General features: G+C 38.3%; 1 protein-coding gene across 41 annotated transcripts in view; it reads left to right on the forward strand.

The window, feature by feature from the left end:
• The window catches only part of SCMH1 (Scm polycomb group protein homolog 1), a 232624-nt gene that overhangs the window by 95033 nt on the left and 118784 nt on the right, over positions 1 to 18807 (forward strand). For 40 of the 41 annotated variants that reach the window (XM_089300878.1, XM_089300882.1, XM_089300871.1 and 37 more), the window contains one exon: positions 13721 to 13955. In XM_089300878.1, coding sequence (XP_089157004.1) covers positions 13757 to 13955 — 199 coding nt within the window. In that variant the 5' untranslated portion in view covers positions 13721 to 13756. Of the gene's footprint in view, positions 1 to 13720; positions 13960 to 18807 lie in introns of those variants that run through there. The other variant, XM_051857891.2, reaches the window with a different exon arrangement.

Below are 18807 nucleotides of genomic sequence, written 5' to 3' on the forward strand. Positions count from 1 at the left end.
CCAATATTTGGGACCCCCACATCCCATATCAGAGTACTGGCTCAAGTCCTGGCTCCCCTTTGTTTGCTTGCTTTAAAAAAATAATTTTTTTTTCTTGAAAGGCAGAGAGAGAGATCTTCCACCTACTGGTTCACTCTCCAAATGCCCATAACACCCAGGGCTAAACCAGGCCAGAGCTAGGAGCCCAGAACTCAACACATCAAAAAAACTTAACCTGATTAAAGAAATGCAAATCAAAACTGCAGTGAAATACCACTTTATATCCACGAAATGACTAAAATTAAAAAGGTTGATGATAGCAGGTGTTGCTGATGATATGGGGAAATTGAACCCTCATGCATTGATGGTGAAGTTTAAAAAATCCTACAGCCTATATCTTGCAGGGTTTTTCCAAGAAGTCTTTGCCAGTACCTATATATATAGGTAGTATATATACTTGCATATATACTATATAGGTACCGGCAAAGACTTCTTGGAAAATACCCTAGAAGCACAGGCAGTCAAAGCCAAAATTAACATTTGGGATTGCATCAAATTGAGAAGTTTCTGTACTGCAAAAGAAACAGTCAGGAAAGTGAAGAGACAACCGACAGAATGGGAAAAAAAATATTTGCAAACCATGCAACAGATAAAGGGTTGATAACCAGAATCTACAAAGAAATCAAGAAACTCCACAACATCAAAACAAACAACCCACTTAAGAGATGGGCCAAGGACCTCAATAGACATTTTTCAAAAGAGGAAATCCAAATGGCCAACAGACACATGAAAAAAAATGTTCAAGATCACTAGCAGTTAGGGAAATGCAAATCAAAACCACAGTGAGGTTTCACCTCACCCCGGTTAGAATGGCTCACATTCAGAAATCTACCAACAGTAGATGCTGGCGAGGATGTGGGGAAAAAGGGACACTAACCCACTGTTGGTGGGAATGCAAACTGGTCAAGCCACTATGGAAGTCAGTCTGGAGATTCCTCAGAAAACTGAATATAACCTTACCATACAACCCAGCCATCCCACTCCTTGGAATTTACCCAAAATAAATTAAATTGGCAAACAAAAAGGCTGTCTGCACCTTAATGTTTATTGCAGCTCAATTCACAATAGCTAAGACCTGGAACCAACCCAAATGCCCATCAACAGTAGACTGGATAAAGAAATTATGGGACATGTACTCTATAGAATACTATACAGCAGTCAAAAACAACAAAACCCGGTCATTTGCAACAAGATGGAGGAATTTGGAAAACATCATGCTGAGTGAATTAAGCCAGTCCCCAGTCCCAAAGGGACAAATATCGTATGTTCTCCCTGATCAGCGACAACTAACTGAGCACCAAAGGGGAAACATGTTGAAGTGAAATGGACACTATGAGAAACAGTGACTTGATCAGCTCTTGTCCTGACTGTTGATGTACAATGTAATACTTTATCCATTTTAGTATTTTTTTTTGTTCTAGTACCATTGGTTGACCTCTGTAATTAACACACAATTATTCTTAGGTGTTTAAATTTTAACTGAAAAGTGATCCCTGTTAGGAATTTGGAAAACATTATGCTGAGTGAAATAAGCCAAACCCAAAGGGACAAATACTGTATGTTCTCCCTGATCGGTGACAACTAGCTGAGCACCAAAAAGGAAACCTGTTAAAGTGAAATGAACACTATGAGAAACGGTGACTTGATCAGCCCTTGCCCTGACTGTTGATGAACAACTTAATACATTATCCCTCTTAGTATTTTTGTTTGTTTGTTCTACTTAATACTTTTGGTTGAATACTGTAATCAATACACAATTCTTCTTAAGTGCTGAAACTTAACTGAAAAGTGATCGCTGTTAAATATAAGAGTGGGAATCAGAGAGTGAAGAGATGTGCAATTCGGGACATGCTCAAGCTGACTTACCTCAAACGGTAGAGTTAGAAACATACCAGGGGATTCCAATTCAATCCCATCCAGGTGGCATGTACCAATGCCATCTCACTAGTCCCGGTGATCAATTTCTGTTCACAATTGATCATAATGATAGGACTAAGAGCCAATAGGAGCACATAAACAAGAATAGTGTCTGCAATACTAGCTGATAGAATAAAAAAGGGAGAGAATGATCCAACATGGGAAGTGAGATACACAGCAGACCCATAGAATGGCAGATGTCCTAAACAGCGCTCTGGCCTCAGAATCAGCCCTTAAGGTACGCAAATCTGGCTGAAAAGCCCATGAGAGTATTTCAGGCATGGAAAGCCAAGACACTCTGGGGAAAAAAAAAAAAAAAAAAAAAAAAACCTAAATGAAAGATCTCCGCGAGTGAGATCCCAGTGGAAAGAACAGGTCATCAAAGAAGGAGGTACCTTTCTCTGAAGGGAGGAGAGAACTTCCACTTTGACTACGACCTTGTCTAAATATGATCAGAGTCGGTGAACTCAGGGGGCTTCCATAGCCTTGGCAACTCATGACAAGAGCCTAGGGTGATTACTGATGCCATAAACAAGAGTGTCAATTTGTTAAGTCAACAACAGGAGTCACTGTGCACTTACTCCTCATGCATGTAGGATCTCTGTCCTTAATGTGCTGTACATTGCGATTTAATGCTATAACTAGTACTCAAACAGTATTTTTCACTTTGTGTTTCTATGGGGGTGCAAACTGTTGAAATCTTTACTTAATATATGCTAAACTGATCTTCTGTATATAAAGAGAATTGAAAATGAATCTTGATGTGAATGGAAGGGGGGAGGGAGTGGGAAAGGGGAGGGTTGCGGGTGGGAGGGAAGTCATTGGGGGGGGGAAGCCATTGTAATCCATAAGCTGTACTTTGGAAATTTATATTCATTAAATAAAAGTTAAAAAAAATCCTACAGCCAGTATAGAAAACAGCTTAGATGTTGTGGCTCAGTAGATTAAACTGCTGCTTATAATGTTGACATTCCATATCAGAGTGCCAAGTCAAATCCTGACTGCTCTGCTTCTGACCCATCTACCTGCTAATGTGCCTGGGAAAGCAGCAGTGGATGACCCAAGTACTTGAGTTCCTGTCACTCTGTGGGAGACCCAGAAGAAGTTCTAGGCTCCTGGCTTCAACCTGGCTTAGCTCTAGCTGTTGGGGCTGTATGGGGAATGAACCAGCAGATGGAGGATCTCTCTGTGTGTCTGTCTATGTCTCTCTCTGTCTCTCCCCCTCTCTGTAGCTCTTCCAAATAAATAAATAAATAAATAAATCTTCTAAAAAAATTGAACAGAGTTACCTCATGACCCAGCAGTCATACTCAACTAGTATATATATCTGAGAATAGAAAAAGAAAAATGTCCACACAAAAATATATCAGAAATATTTGTCACATGATCATTCATGATAGCCAAAAAAGGAAACATTGAAATATCCATTCACTGATGAATGAATAAGTAAAGTGTAATATCTCCATCCAATGGAATTTTATTCAACAATGAAAAAGAATAAGGTACTGGTAATGTTACAACATGATGAATGTTGAAAGCATGCTTTGTGAAAGAAGCTATTCATACCATATTGCATGATTCCATCAATATGAAATATTCAGAATAGGTAAATAGAAACAAAAAGTAGATTGATGGTTCCAGGGCCTGCTGTGAGAGGGAATGATGAGGGACTCAAATGAGCATGGAGTTCTTTTGAGGGGTGATCAAACTGTTGTACAGTTAGATGTGAGTGTTATTTTCACGAGTCTGCAAATATACAAAATCCATTGAATTCTACACTTCAAAATGTTCAAAAGGTTTATTTTCTGGCATGTGAGTCAAACATATGAGGGGTCTTTTAAAGGCCATGAAAAATGCATATTATGAAAAAACTATGCATCAGTTTGAAAATTTTTGCCCCAAAATAAGCTTTTAATTCTGTCCTTTCATTCACAACACTATTAGATATTTTTGCAAGAGAAAAGGATGTACAGTAGCTGTTTGTATCCATGAGTTCTTCATCTGCTAATTCAACCAACAGCAGATAGAAAATACTGCATCTGTACTGAACACACAGTTTTTTTCCTTGTCATTCTGTAAACAGTACAGCAACTATTTATGTAGTATTTATATAGTTTTCAGTATTTTGTAAGTGGTCTAGAGATTATTTTAAGTGTATAGGAGGATCTACATAGGTTATATACAAATGCTATGCCATTTTATATAAGAACTTGAGCATCCACAGATTTTGGCATCCATGAGAAGTTCAGAAGGCAATCAGAATTTCAAGGGATGCTGAGATATTCTCATATAAAGTAAATATTCATAGTTTCTTTTGTAATGGTCCAAAACTGGAAATAAACCAAATGTCTGTTAACATGGTATACTACTCAGAAATGAATTATGGGTCAAGTATATGTATCCTAAATACTTGGGATCAGAAATATTTTGGATTTTGAAATTTTGGAATATATACATATACATAATGAAATCTATTTTTTGGGAATAACATCCAAATCTAAACACAAAACTCATTTATGTTTCCTACAACTTATACATATAGCCTGTGGGTAATTTTATATAATATTTTTAAGTTGTTTTGACCATGATCTGTTACGAAATCAGGTGTAGAATTTTCCATTTGAGGCATCATGTTGATGGTTAAAGTGCTTCAGATTTTAGAGCATTTCAGATTTTCATATTAGGGATATTCAACTTGTATTGATACATTCAACAACATGTATGAATATTTAATAATATTTAATAACGTAATAACTAAGTTGAGTTAAACAAGCTAAACAGCAATAGCAAAAGAATATATATTCTACAATTCCATCTAAGACTAGATTTGTAACCAGTGTATAGTGATAAAAGAGATAAGTGATTACCTGGGCTTAGGGTTTAAGAGGAGTCTCAAAAGAGGGGTTATAAAAGGAGCCATAGTTCATATAACAGACTCACAGAATGCCAGTTGCTTTAAATAGCACTCTGACATCAGAATCAGCCCTTAAGGTATTCTGATCTGGCTAAAAAGCCCACGAGAACATTTCAGGCGTGGAAAGCCAAGACACTGTGACAAAAAATGTCCTACATTGAAGTTCCTTGGTGGGTGAGACCCCAGTGAAAAGAAGTGATCATCAAAGAAGGAGGTACTTTTCTCTCAAGGGAGGAGAGAACTTCCACTTTGCTTATGGCCTTATCTAAATACTGACAAAGTTTCCATAGCCTAGGCAGTTCATGTTAAGAGCCTCAGATTATCACTGACATCATACATAAGAATGTTAATTGTTCAGTGAACAACAGGAGTCACTGTGCACTAACTTCCCTTGTAGGACCTCTGTCCTCAAAGAGTTGCATTTTAATTATGTCTAAGTACTCACAAAAGATGTATCATTCTTGGGTGCTTCTTTAAAGTTAATATTCTAAAAAAAAGTGAAATTAACATCAAGATGCAATGACTTTGAACAGCCTTTGTCTCAACTGTTGAGGGACAGTTTTTTGATTTATTTTGTTCATGCCAACTGTTGAACTCTTTCCTTAGTATAGAGTTGGACTTCTTTGTATAAAGTTAATTGAAAATGGATCTTAGTGGAGAATGGGACTGGGAATGTGAAAGGGAGAAGGAGGAGGGGTGGGAGGGTGGATGAGAGAGTGGATATGGTGGGAAGAATCACTATATTCCTAGGGAGGAGGCAAGATGGCGGAATAGGAAGGGAGCACACTGATAGTCCGGGGAGAGACAGTTTAATAAAAGTGGAGATACTACAGGTTCAAGGAGGAGTAGGGGAAGAAACAGCAGAAGAAACTCTTCTGGAACAAGTGATTCACAGCGGACCTGCGTGGAGAGCGTGGGAGCCCACAGTTCGGGACACCAGCGGCGGACTCAACACACCAGCGCTGGAACGCGAGGTGAGCCGAACCTCAATAGCCCGAGACACCAGCAGGCAAGCAGAAAGAGGAGACTAGAGGGAACGACCCCAGGGGGAAAAGTTCACCAGGCTAACTAGAAGAGAGAGAGAGAGAGAGAAAAAAAAGTGACTGATACAGACATGGGTTTCTCTCTCTCCGCTCACCTCTCAAAGGCGAGCAAGACAAAGAGCAGGCGCCATCTTGGACATACATCATAAGCAGAGCGACCTCAGGTCTGCACCGGCCCTGAGCCTAGTAGAAAAACCTGACTCTGGGCGGGGTGAAATAACAGGAGATTAGGACCTAGTAAATTTGTGGTGCTACTAAACTGAGACTGTGAAAAAAGAGACGGTGGGGGAGAGAACTCACAGAATTCACGTGAGTACTCTCCAGAGACGCTGCAATTCCGTAACTTTGGCAACCCAGTGGGAGACTGAAGGAGAATTTGAGCCCACTCTGAGGGCAGAACAGATTCCCTGTGTGGTCCTTGGGAAAGAGCTTCCAATCTCTGGCTCCTGTGGGTATATCATTTGCCTGCTAACTACCTCCAACTTCATTCAGCTGTGCGGAATTACTTCCCTTTTGAATCAAAAAAAGAAAGAGAGAGAGAGATCCCTAACCTGGGAGTGTCACCTTTGGCACGCCAAACAGAGCTCTCAGGCCACACCGATCTCAAGCCTCTAAGGCTCCATCAAAAACAGTCCACTTAATCTAGAGTCATAGTATAACAAGAAAAAGAACCACAGTGAAGAAACCAAATATCTCCAATATGCGAAATAACAAACGCAAAAACCGAGGTAATAAAAACAAGGAAGTCACTATGATGCCCCCAAATGAAAAAGACACCCCAATTCAAGGTTATGAAGATGATGAGATAGAAGAAATGCAAGAAGCAGATCTCAAAAAATTGATAACATTAAGAAGTTCTCAAAAACGAATTCTTGAACTACAGAAATCCTTAATGGACAAGATAGAAAATCTCTGTCATGAAAATGAAATATTAAGGAGGAATCGAAACAACTAGTACAACAGGAAACTGTGATAGTGACAAGAAATCATAATGAAGTGAAGAATTCAATAGATCAAATGAAAAACATATTAGAGAGCCTTACAAACAGAATGGGTGAAGCAGAAGAGAGAATATCGGACTTAGAAGACAGAGAACAGGAAAGGATACAGTCAGACCAAAGAAAAGAAGAGGAAATTAGAAATCTAAAACATATTGTCGGGAATCTTCAGGATACTATTAAAAAACCCAACATTCGGGTTCTAGGAGTTCCTGAAGGCATGGAGAGGGAGAAGGATTAGAAGGCCTTTTTAGTGAGATATTAGCAGAAAATTTCCCAGGTTTGGAGAAGGACAGAGAAATCCTAGTACAGGAAGCTCATAGAACCCCTAGTAAACATGACCAAAAGAGATCCTCACCACGATACATTGTAATTAAACTCTCCACAGTGAAACATAAAGAAAAGATCCTGAAATGTGCAAGAGAGAAATGTCAGATTACTCTCAGAGGATCTCCAATCAGACTCACAGCTGACTTCTCATCAGAAACCCTACAAGCTAGGAGGGAATGGCGAGATATAGCCCAGGTACTAAGAGAGAAAAACTGCCAGCCCAGAATATTATATCCTGCAAAGCTATCATTTGTGAATTAAGGTGAAATAAAGACTTTTCATAGCAAACAGAAATTGAAAGAATTTGTCGCCACTCATCCAGCCCTGCAAAAGATGCTTAAAGATGTGTTGCACACAGAAACACAGAAACACGGTCATCAATATGAAAGAAGGAAAAGGAAGGAAACCTCACAGCAAAAGATCACAGGGAATTCAAAGCATATATCAGAACTTATCTTTGGTAAATGGCAGGGCAAAGTTACCACTTATCAATAGTCACATTGAACGTTAATGGCCTGAACTGTCCAGTTAAAAGACACAGATTGGCTGATTGGGTTAAGGAACAAAACCCATCTATTTGCTGCTTACAAGAAACACATCTTTCCAACAAAGATGCATACAGACTGAAAGTGAAAGGCTGGAAAAAGATATGCCATGCCAACAGAAATGAAAAAAGAGCAGGCATAGCCATCTTAATATCGGACAACATAAACTTTACCACAAAAACTGTTAAGAGAGACAAAGAGGGACCCTATATAATGATTAAGGGATCAATTCAACAGGAAAATACAACAGTTATCAATGTATATGCACCTAACTACAGGGCACCGGTTTATCTAAAAGATTTGTTAAGGGACTTAAAGGGAGACTTAGACCCCAATACAATAGTACTGGGGGACTTCAATACTCCACTCTCAGAAATAGATCAACAGGACAGAAGATCAACAAGGATACAGTAGATTTAAATGACACTATAGCCCAAATGGATCTAACAGATATCTACAGAACTTTTCATCCTACACTTAAAAAATTTACATTCTTCTCAGCAGTACATGGAACCTTCTCTAGGATTGACCACATACTAGGCCATAAAGCAAGTCTCAGCAAATTCAAAAGAATTAGAATCATACCATGCAGCTTCTCAGACCATAAAGGAATGAAGTTGGAAATTAGCAACTCAGGAATCCCTAGAGCATACACAAACACATGGAGATTGAACAACATGCTCCTGAATGAACAATGGGTCATAGAAGAAATTAAACGAGAAATCAAAAATTTTCTGGAAGTAAATGAGGATAACAGCACAACATACCAAAACTTATGGGACGCAGCAAAAGCAGTGTTAAGAGGAAAGTTTATATCAATAGGTGCCTATATCAAGAAACTGGAAAGGCACCAAATAGATGAGCTTTCAGTTCACCTCAAGGATTTAGAAAACCTACAGCAAACCAGACCCAAATCTAGTAGAGAAGAAATCAACAGGATTGAATCCAAAAAAAAAAATTTACAAAAAATCAGCCAAACGAGGAGCTGGTTTTTTGAAAAAAATAAACAAAATTGACACACCATTGGCCCAACTGACTAAAAAAAGAAAAGACCCAAATCAATAAAATCAGAGATGAAAAAGCAAACGTAACAACAGACACCACAGAAATAAAAAGAATCATCAGAAATTACTACAAGGAATTGTATGCCAGCCAACAGGGAAACCTATCAGAAATGGATAGATTCCTGGACACATGCAACCTACTTAAATTGAACAAGGAAGACATAGAAAACCTAAACAGACCCATAACTGAGAAAGAAATTGAAACAGTAATAAAGGCCCTCCCAACAAAGAAAAGCCCAGGACCAGATGGATTCACTGCTGAATTCTACCAGCCATTTAAAGAAGAACTGACTCCATTTCTTCTCAAACTATTCAGAACAATCAAAAAAGAGGGAGTCCTCCCAAATTCTTTCTATGAAGCCAGCATCACCTTAATTCCTAAGCTGGAAAAAGATGCAGCATTGAAAGAGAATTACAGACCAATATCCCTGATGAACATAGACGCAAAAATCCTCAATAAAATTCTGGCCAATAGAATGCAACAACACATCAGAAAAATCATCCACCCAGACCAAGTGGGATTTATCCCTGGTATGCGGGGATGGTTTAATGTGCGCAAAACAATCAATGTGATTCACCACATTAACAGACTGCAAAAGAAAAACCATATGATTATCTCAATAGACGCCGAGAAAGCATTTGATAAAATACAACACCCTTTCATGATGAAAACTCTAAGCAAATTGGGTTTGGAAGGAACATTCCTCAATACAATCAAAGCAATCTATGAAAAACCCACAGCCAACATCCTATTGAATGGGGAAAAGTTGGAAGCATTTCCACTGAGATCTGGTACCAGACAGGGATGCCCACTCTCACCACTGCTATTAAATATAGTTCTGGAAGTTCTAGCCAGAGCTATTAGGCAAGAAAAAGAAATTAAAGGGATACAAATTGAGAAGGAAGAACTCAAACTATCCGTCTTTGCAGATGATATGATTCTTTATTTAGGGGACCCAAAGAACTCTACTAACAGACTATTGGAACTCATAAAGGAGTTTGGCAAAGTGGCAGGATATAAAATCAATGCACAAAAATCAAAAGCCTTTGTAAACACAAGCAATGCCACGGCTGAGAAAGAACTGCTAAGATCAATCCCATTCACAATAGCTACAAAAACAATCAAATACCTTGGAATAAACTTAACCAAGGACGTTAAAGATCTCTACGATGAGAATTACAAAATCTTAAAGAAAGAAATAGAAGAGGATACCAAAAAATGGAAAAATCTTCCATGCTCATGGATTGCAAGAATCAACATCATCAAAATGTCCATTCTCCCAAAAGCAATTTATACATTCAATGCAATACCAATCAAGATACCGAAGACATTCTTCTCAGATCTGGAAAAAATGATGCTGAAATTTAGATGGAGACACAGGAGACTTCAAATAGCTAAAGCAATCTTGTACAACAAAAACAAAGCCGGAGGCATCACAATACCAGATTTCAGGACATACTACAGGGCAGTTGTAATCAAAACAGCATGGTACTGGTACAGAGACAGATGGATAGACCAACGGAACAGAATAGAAACACCAGAAATCAACCCAAACATCTACAGCCAACTCATATTTGATCAAGGATCCAAAACCAATCCCTGGAGTAAGGACAGTCTATTCAATAAATGGTGCTGGGAAAATTGGATTTCCACATGCAGAATCATGAAGCAAGACCCCTACCTTTCACCTTACACAAAAATTCACTCAACATGGATTAAAGACTTAAATCTACGAACTGACACCATCAGATTATTAGAGAGCATTGGAAAAACCCTGCAAGATATAGGTACTGGCAATGACTTCTTGGAAAACACCCCAGAAGCACAGGCAGTCAAAGCCAAAATTAACATTTGGGATTGCATCAAATTGAGAAGTTTCTGTACTGCAAAAGAAACAGTCAGGAAAGTGAAGAGACAACCGACAGAATGGGAAAATATATTTGCAAACTATGCAACTGATAAAGGGTTGATAACCAGAATCTGCAAAAAAATCAAGAAACTCCACAACATCAAAACAAACAACCCACTTAAGAGATGGGCCAAGGACCTCAATAGACATTTTACAAAAGAGGAAGTCCAAATGGCCAACAGACACATGAAAAAATGTTCAAGGTCATTAGCAATCAGGGAAATGCAAATAAAAACCACAATGAGGTTTCACCTCACCCCGGTTAGAATGGCTCACATTCAGAAATCTACCAACAGTAGATGCTGGCGAGGATGTGGGGAAAAAGGGACACTAACCCACTGTTGGTGGGAATGCAAACTGGTCAAGCCACTATGGAAGTCAGTCTGGAGATTCCTCAGAAAACTGAATATAACCTTACCATACAACCCAGCCATCCCACTCCTTGGAATTTACCCAAAATAAATTAAATTGGCAAACAAAAAGGCTGTCTGCACCTTAATGTTTATTGCAGCTCAATTCACAATAGCTAAGACCTGGAACCAACCCAAATGCCCATCAACAGTAGACTGGATAAAGAAATTATGGGACATGTACTCTATAGAATACTATACAGCAGTCAAAAACAACAAAACCCGGTCATTTGCAACAAGATGGAGGAATTTGGAAAACATCATGCTGAGTGAATTAAGCCAGTCCCCAGTCCCAAAGGGACAAATATCGTATGTTCTCCCTGATCAGCGACAACTAACTGAGCACCAAAGGGGAAACATGTTGAAGTGAAATGGACACTATGAGAAACAGTGACTTGATCAGCTCTTGTCCTGACTGTTGATGTACAATGTAATACTTTATCCATTTTAGTATTTTTTTTTTGTTCTAGTACCATTGGTTGACCTCTGTAATTAACACACAATTATTCTTAGGTGTTTAAATTTTAACTGAAAAGTGATCCCTGTTAGGAATTTGGAAAACATTATGCTGAGTGAAATAAGCCAAACCCAAAGGGACAAATACTGTATGTTCTCCCTGATCGGTGACAACTAGCTGAGCACCAAAAAGGAAACCTGTTAAAGTGAAATGAACACTATGAGAAACGGTGACTTGATCAGCCCTTGCCCTGACTGTTGATGAACAACTTAATACATTATCCCTCTTAGTATTTTTGTTTGTTTGTTCTACTTAATACTTTTGGTTGAATACTGTAATCAATACACAATTCTTCTTAAGTGCTGAAACTTAACTGAAAAGTGATCGCTGTTAAATATAAGAGTGGGAATCAGAGAGTGAAGAGATGTGCAATTCGGGACATGCTCAAGCTGACTTACCTCAAACGGTAGAGTTAGAAACATACCAGGGGATTCCAATTCAATCCCATCCAGGTGGCATGTACCAATGCCATCTCACTAGTCCCGGTGATCAATTTCTGTTCACAATTGATCATAATGATAGGACTAAGAGCCAATAGGAGCACATAAACAAGAATAGTGTCTGCAATACTAGCTGATAGAATAAAAAAGGGAGAGAATGATCCAACATGGGAAGTGAGATACACAGCAGACCCATAGAATGGCAGATGTCCTAAACAGCGCTCTGGCCTCAGAATCAGCCCTTAAGGTACGCAAATCTGGCTGAAAAGCCCATGAGAGTATTTCAGGCATGGAAAGCCAAGACACTCTGGAAAAAAAAAAAAAAAACCTAAATGAAAGATCTCCGCGAGTGAGATCCCAGTGGAAAGGACAGGTCATCAAAGAAGGAGGTACCTTTCTCTGAAGGGAGGAGAGAACCTCCACTTTGACCATGGCCTTGTCTAAATATGATCAGAGTCGGTGAACTCAGGGGGCTTCCATAGCCTTGGCAGCTCACAACAAGAGCCTAGGTTGATTACTGATGCCATAAACAAGAGTGTCAATTTGTTAAGTCAACAACAGGAGTCACTGTGCACTTAACTCCTCATGTAGGATCTCTGTCCTTAATGTGCTGTACATTGCGATTTAATGCTATAACTAGTACTCAAACAGTATTTTTCACTTTATGTTTCTGTGTGGGAGCAAACTGTTGAAATCTTTACTTAATGTATGCTAAACTGACCTTCTGTATATAGAGAATTGAAAATGAATCTTGATGTGAATGGAAGGGGGGAGGGAGTGGGAAAGGGGAGGGTTGCGGGTGGGAGGGAAGTTATTGGGGGGGGGGGAAGCCATTGTAATCCATAAGCTGTACTTTGGAAATTTATATTCATTAAATAAAAGTTAAAAAAAAAGAATCACTATATTCCTAAAGTTGTGCTTACGAAATGCATGAAGTTTGTATTCCTTAAATAAAAGATTTATTTGTGGGGGGTCAGGAATAAAATAAAAGGAGCTGTGAGAACTTTAAGGTAATAGCCATGTTCATTATCTTGATTGTGATGATAAATTCGTGGATGCATGTGGTATATATAGTGTCATGGTTAAATATATATATATATAATATATATAAAGACTTACCAAAGTATAATTTATTATATTTAATTATATGAATTGATATATGAGTTAAAGTCAAAGAAAAAATTGCAACCCTCATTAGTCTGTGTGGTAGATGTACAGATCAATTTTCCAAAATGTTTTATAGTTTACTATGATGTGGCAGTCCTAAATGAAAATGTTATGCCTAGAATGCTAAGGAGTTTGACAAGATAGCATTAGAAAGCATGTAAGTAATTGGACTATATGAGACACTTGTGCTTTTTTTTATTAATTAGTGTTAATTTGGTGCTTCAATGGAAAGTAAATTTTTTCCCTTCTTACTTTCCATTTTTACTTTTGTTAAGTATAAGGAACTAATTTAGATCCGTTGTCCCTGGCCTAGTTATAACCAATTTGAATCCAAAGCATAAGGTTTCAGATTCCATCTCTTAACATTCTTATGGAAAATGCAGTTTACTATTAGTCTGTCTAATCTCCATGACTTATTCTCCTCAGTCCTACACACCTCCAAGCAACGAATTCAAGATCAGCATGAAATTGGAAGCACAGGACCCCAGGAACACCACCTCCACCTGTATTGCCACAGTAGTTGGACTGACAGGTGCCCGCCTTCGCTTGCGCCTTGATGGCAGTGACAATAAAAATGACTTCTGGCGCCTGGTTGACTCAGCTGAAATCCAGCCTATTGGGAATTGTGAGAAGAATGGGGGTATGCTGCAGCCCCCTCTGGGTGAGTAACTGGGCCCTCGCTAGTCAGTCTAGTCAATCAACTTGATTCCAAAAGTCATACATACTGTTAGGAGAAAACCCAGAGACTCTTGTTTATCCTTTTTTCATATGGTCCCCCCAAAATGACCTACCCAAACTGAAACAAACTGCAAGATATGGACATCTCCATCTCTACATTGTGTTATGAGGTCCAAACTTCTTCAGACTCTTACTTTTTCTAGCAAGAGTTGTGTTCCAATAAAACTTTATTTACCATGAAAAGGTGACTAAGCCTGCTAACTTAAGTTTGCTGGCTTATGATTTAGATACAACCACTTGTTATAGTTGTAAAATGTGAAATATTAACCCTTTCTTTCCATCTACATCAATTAAATAGACTATGACTATTAAAATCCCTTTCTTCCTTTTATATCTGTGCCCATTTGTCCTGGGAGAAAAAATGGAAGGTTTTGCCATTTAATCTACCTCAAAAAACAATGTTTGACCAAATTCTATAATTATGAGAAAGAGTAAGAAAAAAATCTCCCCATGTAACAGATGACTATTACAAGGATCTTTTATCTTCTCTTGCCCAAATTTTTACTTGGTCCTTGGAATCTTCTCATTTTGATTTCACTATTAAATAAAATCTATAATTTTACTTACTTTTCTCTAATATATCATAGTCACCCTTTTTTTTCAACCTCAATATACCTGAGAGATTCAGCCCATTTTCATCAATTACTCAGTCCCTATTGCAGTGAATCCCAATGGGGTGTTAGCAAGAGGTGGGTTGTACTATAACTTACAGCTAACCTTTGTTACACTTATTGTTTATTTTGAAGGATTTCATTTTAAAATCTAATTTTGCTTTATAAATACATACAATATATACATTTTTAAAGTTTATAAAACAAAGCATACTCAGGAAAATCCTCTTAACCCAGTTCTTTCCTTTTATAACCATTTTAATTCTGTAGTTTATCCTTCCATTTTTAAAAGTATAAGGAAATATATGTGTGTGTCCATATATACATTTACCTATATGTGCTTACGTAAGTGATAGCATGCTATACATACTTTTCTCAACCTTGCTTTTTTTCATTTACTGGTATATTCTAAAGCTGACCTCACGGTAGTATGCATGAATTATTCATTCCTTTTTTTGTTTTAAAGATTTATTTATTTATTTATTTGAAAGGCAAAGTTATGGAGAAAGAAAGACAGAGAAAGAGATTGTCCATCTGCAGGTTCACTCCCCAAATGACAGCAACAACCAGGACTGGGCCAGGCTGAAGCCAGGAGATTCATCCAAGTCTTCCATGTGGTTGTAGGGGCCCAAATACTTGGACCATCTTCTGCTGCTTTCCCAGGTGGATTTTCAGAGATCTGTGTTGGAAGTGAAGCATTTGGGACTTGAACTGACACCCATATGGGATGCCAGCATTGCAGGCAGTGCCTTAATCTACTATACCACAAGACCAGATCCTCCTCATTTCATTTTATACCTGTGTAGAACAGTATTATTCTGATGCTTATTTTTAGAAACCTTTTATTTAATGAGTACAAGTTTCATAAGTACAACTTTAGGAATATAGTGATTCTTCCCAACATACCCACCCTCCCACCCCCTCTCCCGCACCACTTCATCCTCCCTCTCCCATTCCCAGTCCCATTCTCCATTAAGATTCATTTTCAATTAACTTTGTACACAGAAGACCAACTCTATACTAAGGAAAGATTTAAAGAATTTGCACCACACACACACACACACACAAATATATATATATATATATATTTATATTTTTTATATATATATATATAAAACTGTTTGAGAACAAGTTTTACAGTTAATTCTCATAGTACAACTCATTCAGAACAGAGGTCCTGCATGGGGAGTAAGTGCATAGTGACTCCTGATGTTAATTTAACAGTTAACACTCTTATGTATGACGTCGTTGACCACCTGAGGCTCTTGACATGAGCTGCCAAGGCTATGGAAGCCTTTTGAATACACAGTTTCCATCAATATTTAGACAAGGCCATAAGTAAAGTAGAAGTTCTCTCCTCCCTTCAGAGAAAAGTATATCCTTCTTTGATGGCCCCTTCTTTCCACTTGGGTCACGTTCACCAGGATCCTTCATGTAGGACATTTCTTTTCTTTTCTTTTTTTTTTTTTTTTTTTGCCACAGTCTTGGCTTTCCATGCCTGAAATACTCTCATGGGCTTTCAGCCAGACCAGAATGTCCGAAGGCCTGATTCTGAGGTCAGAGTACTATTTAGAGCAATTGTCATTGTATGAGTCTGCTGTGTGAACTGCTTCCCATGTTGGAACATTCTCTCCTTTTTAATTCTATGTATTGATATTACCAGACTCTTGATCTTATTTATATGATCCCTTTAACATTTAATCCTATCTTTGTGATAAATTTAAAATTTAATATGATCACTTTAAAACTTAAGATGGCATTATTACCACCCAGCTAATGGGATTTGGAGTCCCATGGCAAGCTTTTAGCGTATCCTTAGAATTAAGTCCATAGGAATGTATGCAAAACTATATAGCTTTAAAAACTTCCTCTTCCCTCTTATTCCCACTCTTAATTTTTACTGGAATCTACTTTTAGTTGTACACATATGATTAATTCTATGTTAGATAAAGAGTTCAACCAATTGGTATTAAGAAGGGAAAAAAAGGACTGTTTGAGTAGTAGTTTTACCATTAATTCTCATAGTACAACACATTAAGGGCAGAGGTCCTAGATGGGGAGCAGGAGCACAGTGACTCCCGTTGTTGATTTAACAACTGATACTCTTATTTATGACATCAGTAATCACCCAAGGCTCTTGTCATGAGCTGCCAAGACTATGGAAGCCTCTTGAGTTCACCAACTCCGATCTTATTTAGACAAGGCCATAGTCAAAATGGAAGTTCTCGCCTCCCTTCATAGAAAGCTACTGCCTTCTTTGATGGCTCGTTCTTTCCCCTGGGATCTCACTCACAGAGATCTTTCATTTAGGTCATTTTTTTGTTGTTGCCACAATGTCTTGGCTTTCCATGCCTGAGAAACTCTCATGGGCTTTTTAGCCAGATCTGAATGCCTTAAGGGCTGATTCTGAGGCCAGAGTGCTGTTTAGGCCTTTTGCCATTCTACTACTCAAACAGTACTCTATACTTTGTGTGTCTTTGTGGGTGAAGTCTGTTGAAATCTTTACTTAGTATATACTAAGTTGATCTTCTGTATATAAAAATAATTGAAAATGAATCGTGATGAAGAATGGGATGGGAGAGGGAGTGAGAGATGGGATGGTTGCAGGTGGGAGGGAGGTTATGGGTGGGGAGCTGCTATAATTCAAAAGTTGTACTTTGGAAATTTATATTTATTAAATAAAAGTTGAAAAGAAAAAAAAATAAGGAAAAAAAGAAACAAAAAAACTGTTCCTCAATAGTCAAGACAAGGGCTGTTCAACTCATTGCTCCTCAAAGTGTAATTTTCACTTCTGCAGGTTTCCTTTTAGGTGCTCTGTTAGCTATCACAGGGAGAACATACGGTATTTGTCCCTTTGGCACTGCCTTATTTCACTGAGTATGATGTTTTCCAGATTCATCCATTTTGTTGCAAATGACCAGATTTAATTTTTTTAAAGATTTTATTTATTTTATTTGATAGGTAGAGTTACAGACAGTGAGAGGGAGAGACAGAAAGAAAGGTCTTCCTTTCGTTGGTTCACTCCCTAAATGGTTGCAACAGCAGGAGCTGTGCCAATCCAAAGCCAGGAGCCAGGCACTTCCTCCCAGTCTCCCACATGAGTACAGGGGCCCAAGCACTTATGCCATCTTCCACTGTTTTCCCTGGCAATAGCAGAGAGCTGGATTAGAAGTAGAGCAGCAGGGACTAGAACCAGCACCCATATGGGATGCTGGTGCCACAGGCAGAGGATTAACCCACTGTGCCACTGTGCCGGCCCCTTGGATTTCATTTTTTTTACCAGTGTGTAGTATTCCATAGAGTACATATTCCATAATTTCTTTATCCAGCCTTCAGTTGACAGGCATTTGGGTTGATTCCATGTCTTAGCTATTGCGAACTGAGCTACAGTAAACATGGGGATGCAGATAACTCTTTTATTTGCTGATTTCATTTTCCTTGTGTAAATTTGAAGAAGTGGGATGGCTGGGTTATATGGAAGAACTGTATTCAGATTTCTGAGGTATCTCCAAACTGTCTTCCGTAGTGGTTTTACCAGTTTACATTCCCACCAACAGTGGATTATGGTCGCTTTTTCCCCACATCCTCTCCAGCATTTGTTGTTTGTGGATTTCTGTATGCAAGTCATTGTAACAGGGGAAAGGTGAAATCTCATTGTGGTTTTTATTTGCATTTCCCTGACAGGTATTGATCCTGAGCATGTTTTCATGTGTCTGTTGGCTATTTGTATTTCCTCTTTTGAAAAAAGTCTGTTTAAGTACTTTGCCCATTTCTTAACTGGGTTGTTTTGTTGTTGTGGAGTTTCTTGATCTCTTTGTATATTCTAGTTATTAATCCTTTATCTGTTACTTAGTTTTGAAATAATTTCTCCCATTCTGTTGGTTGCCTCTTCACTTTCCTGATTGTTTATTTTGCATTACAGAAGCATCTCAATTTCATGTAATCCCATTTGTTAATTTTAGCTTTTATTGCCTGTACCTCTGGGGTCTTTTCCAGGAACTCTTTGCCTGTGTCAATGTGTTGCAGTTTCCCCAGTGTTCTCTAATAATTTGATGATATCAGGTTGTAGATCTAGGTCTTTAATCCATTATCAATGGATTTTTGTGTAAGGTGTAAGGTAGGGGTCCTGCTTCATACTTCTGCATGTGGATATCCAGTTTTTCC

The sequence above is a fragment of the Oryctolagus cuniculus genome, chromosome 7 (genome assembly GCF_051225735.1).
Source record: "Oryctolagus cuniculus isolate XC-2025 breed Fujian yellow rabbit chromosome 7, ASM5122573v1, whole genome shotgun sequence".
NCBI lineage: Eukaryota > Metazoa > Chordata > Mammalia > Lagomorpha > Leporidae > Oryctolagus > Oryctolagus cuniculus.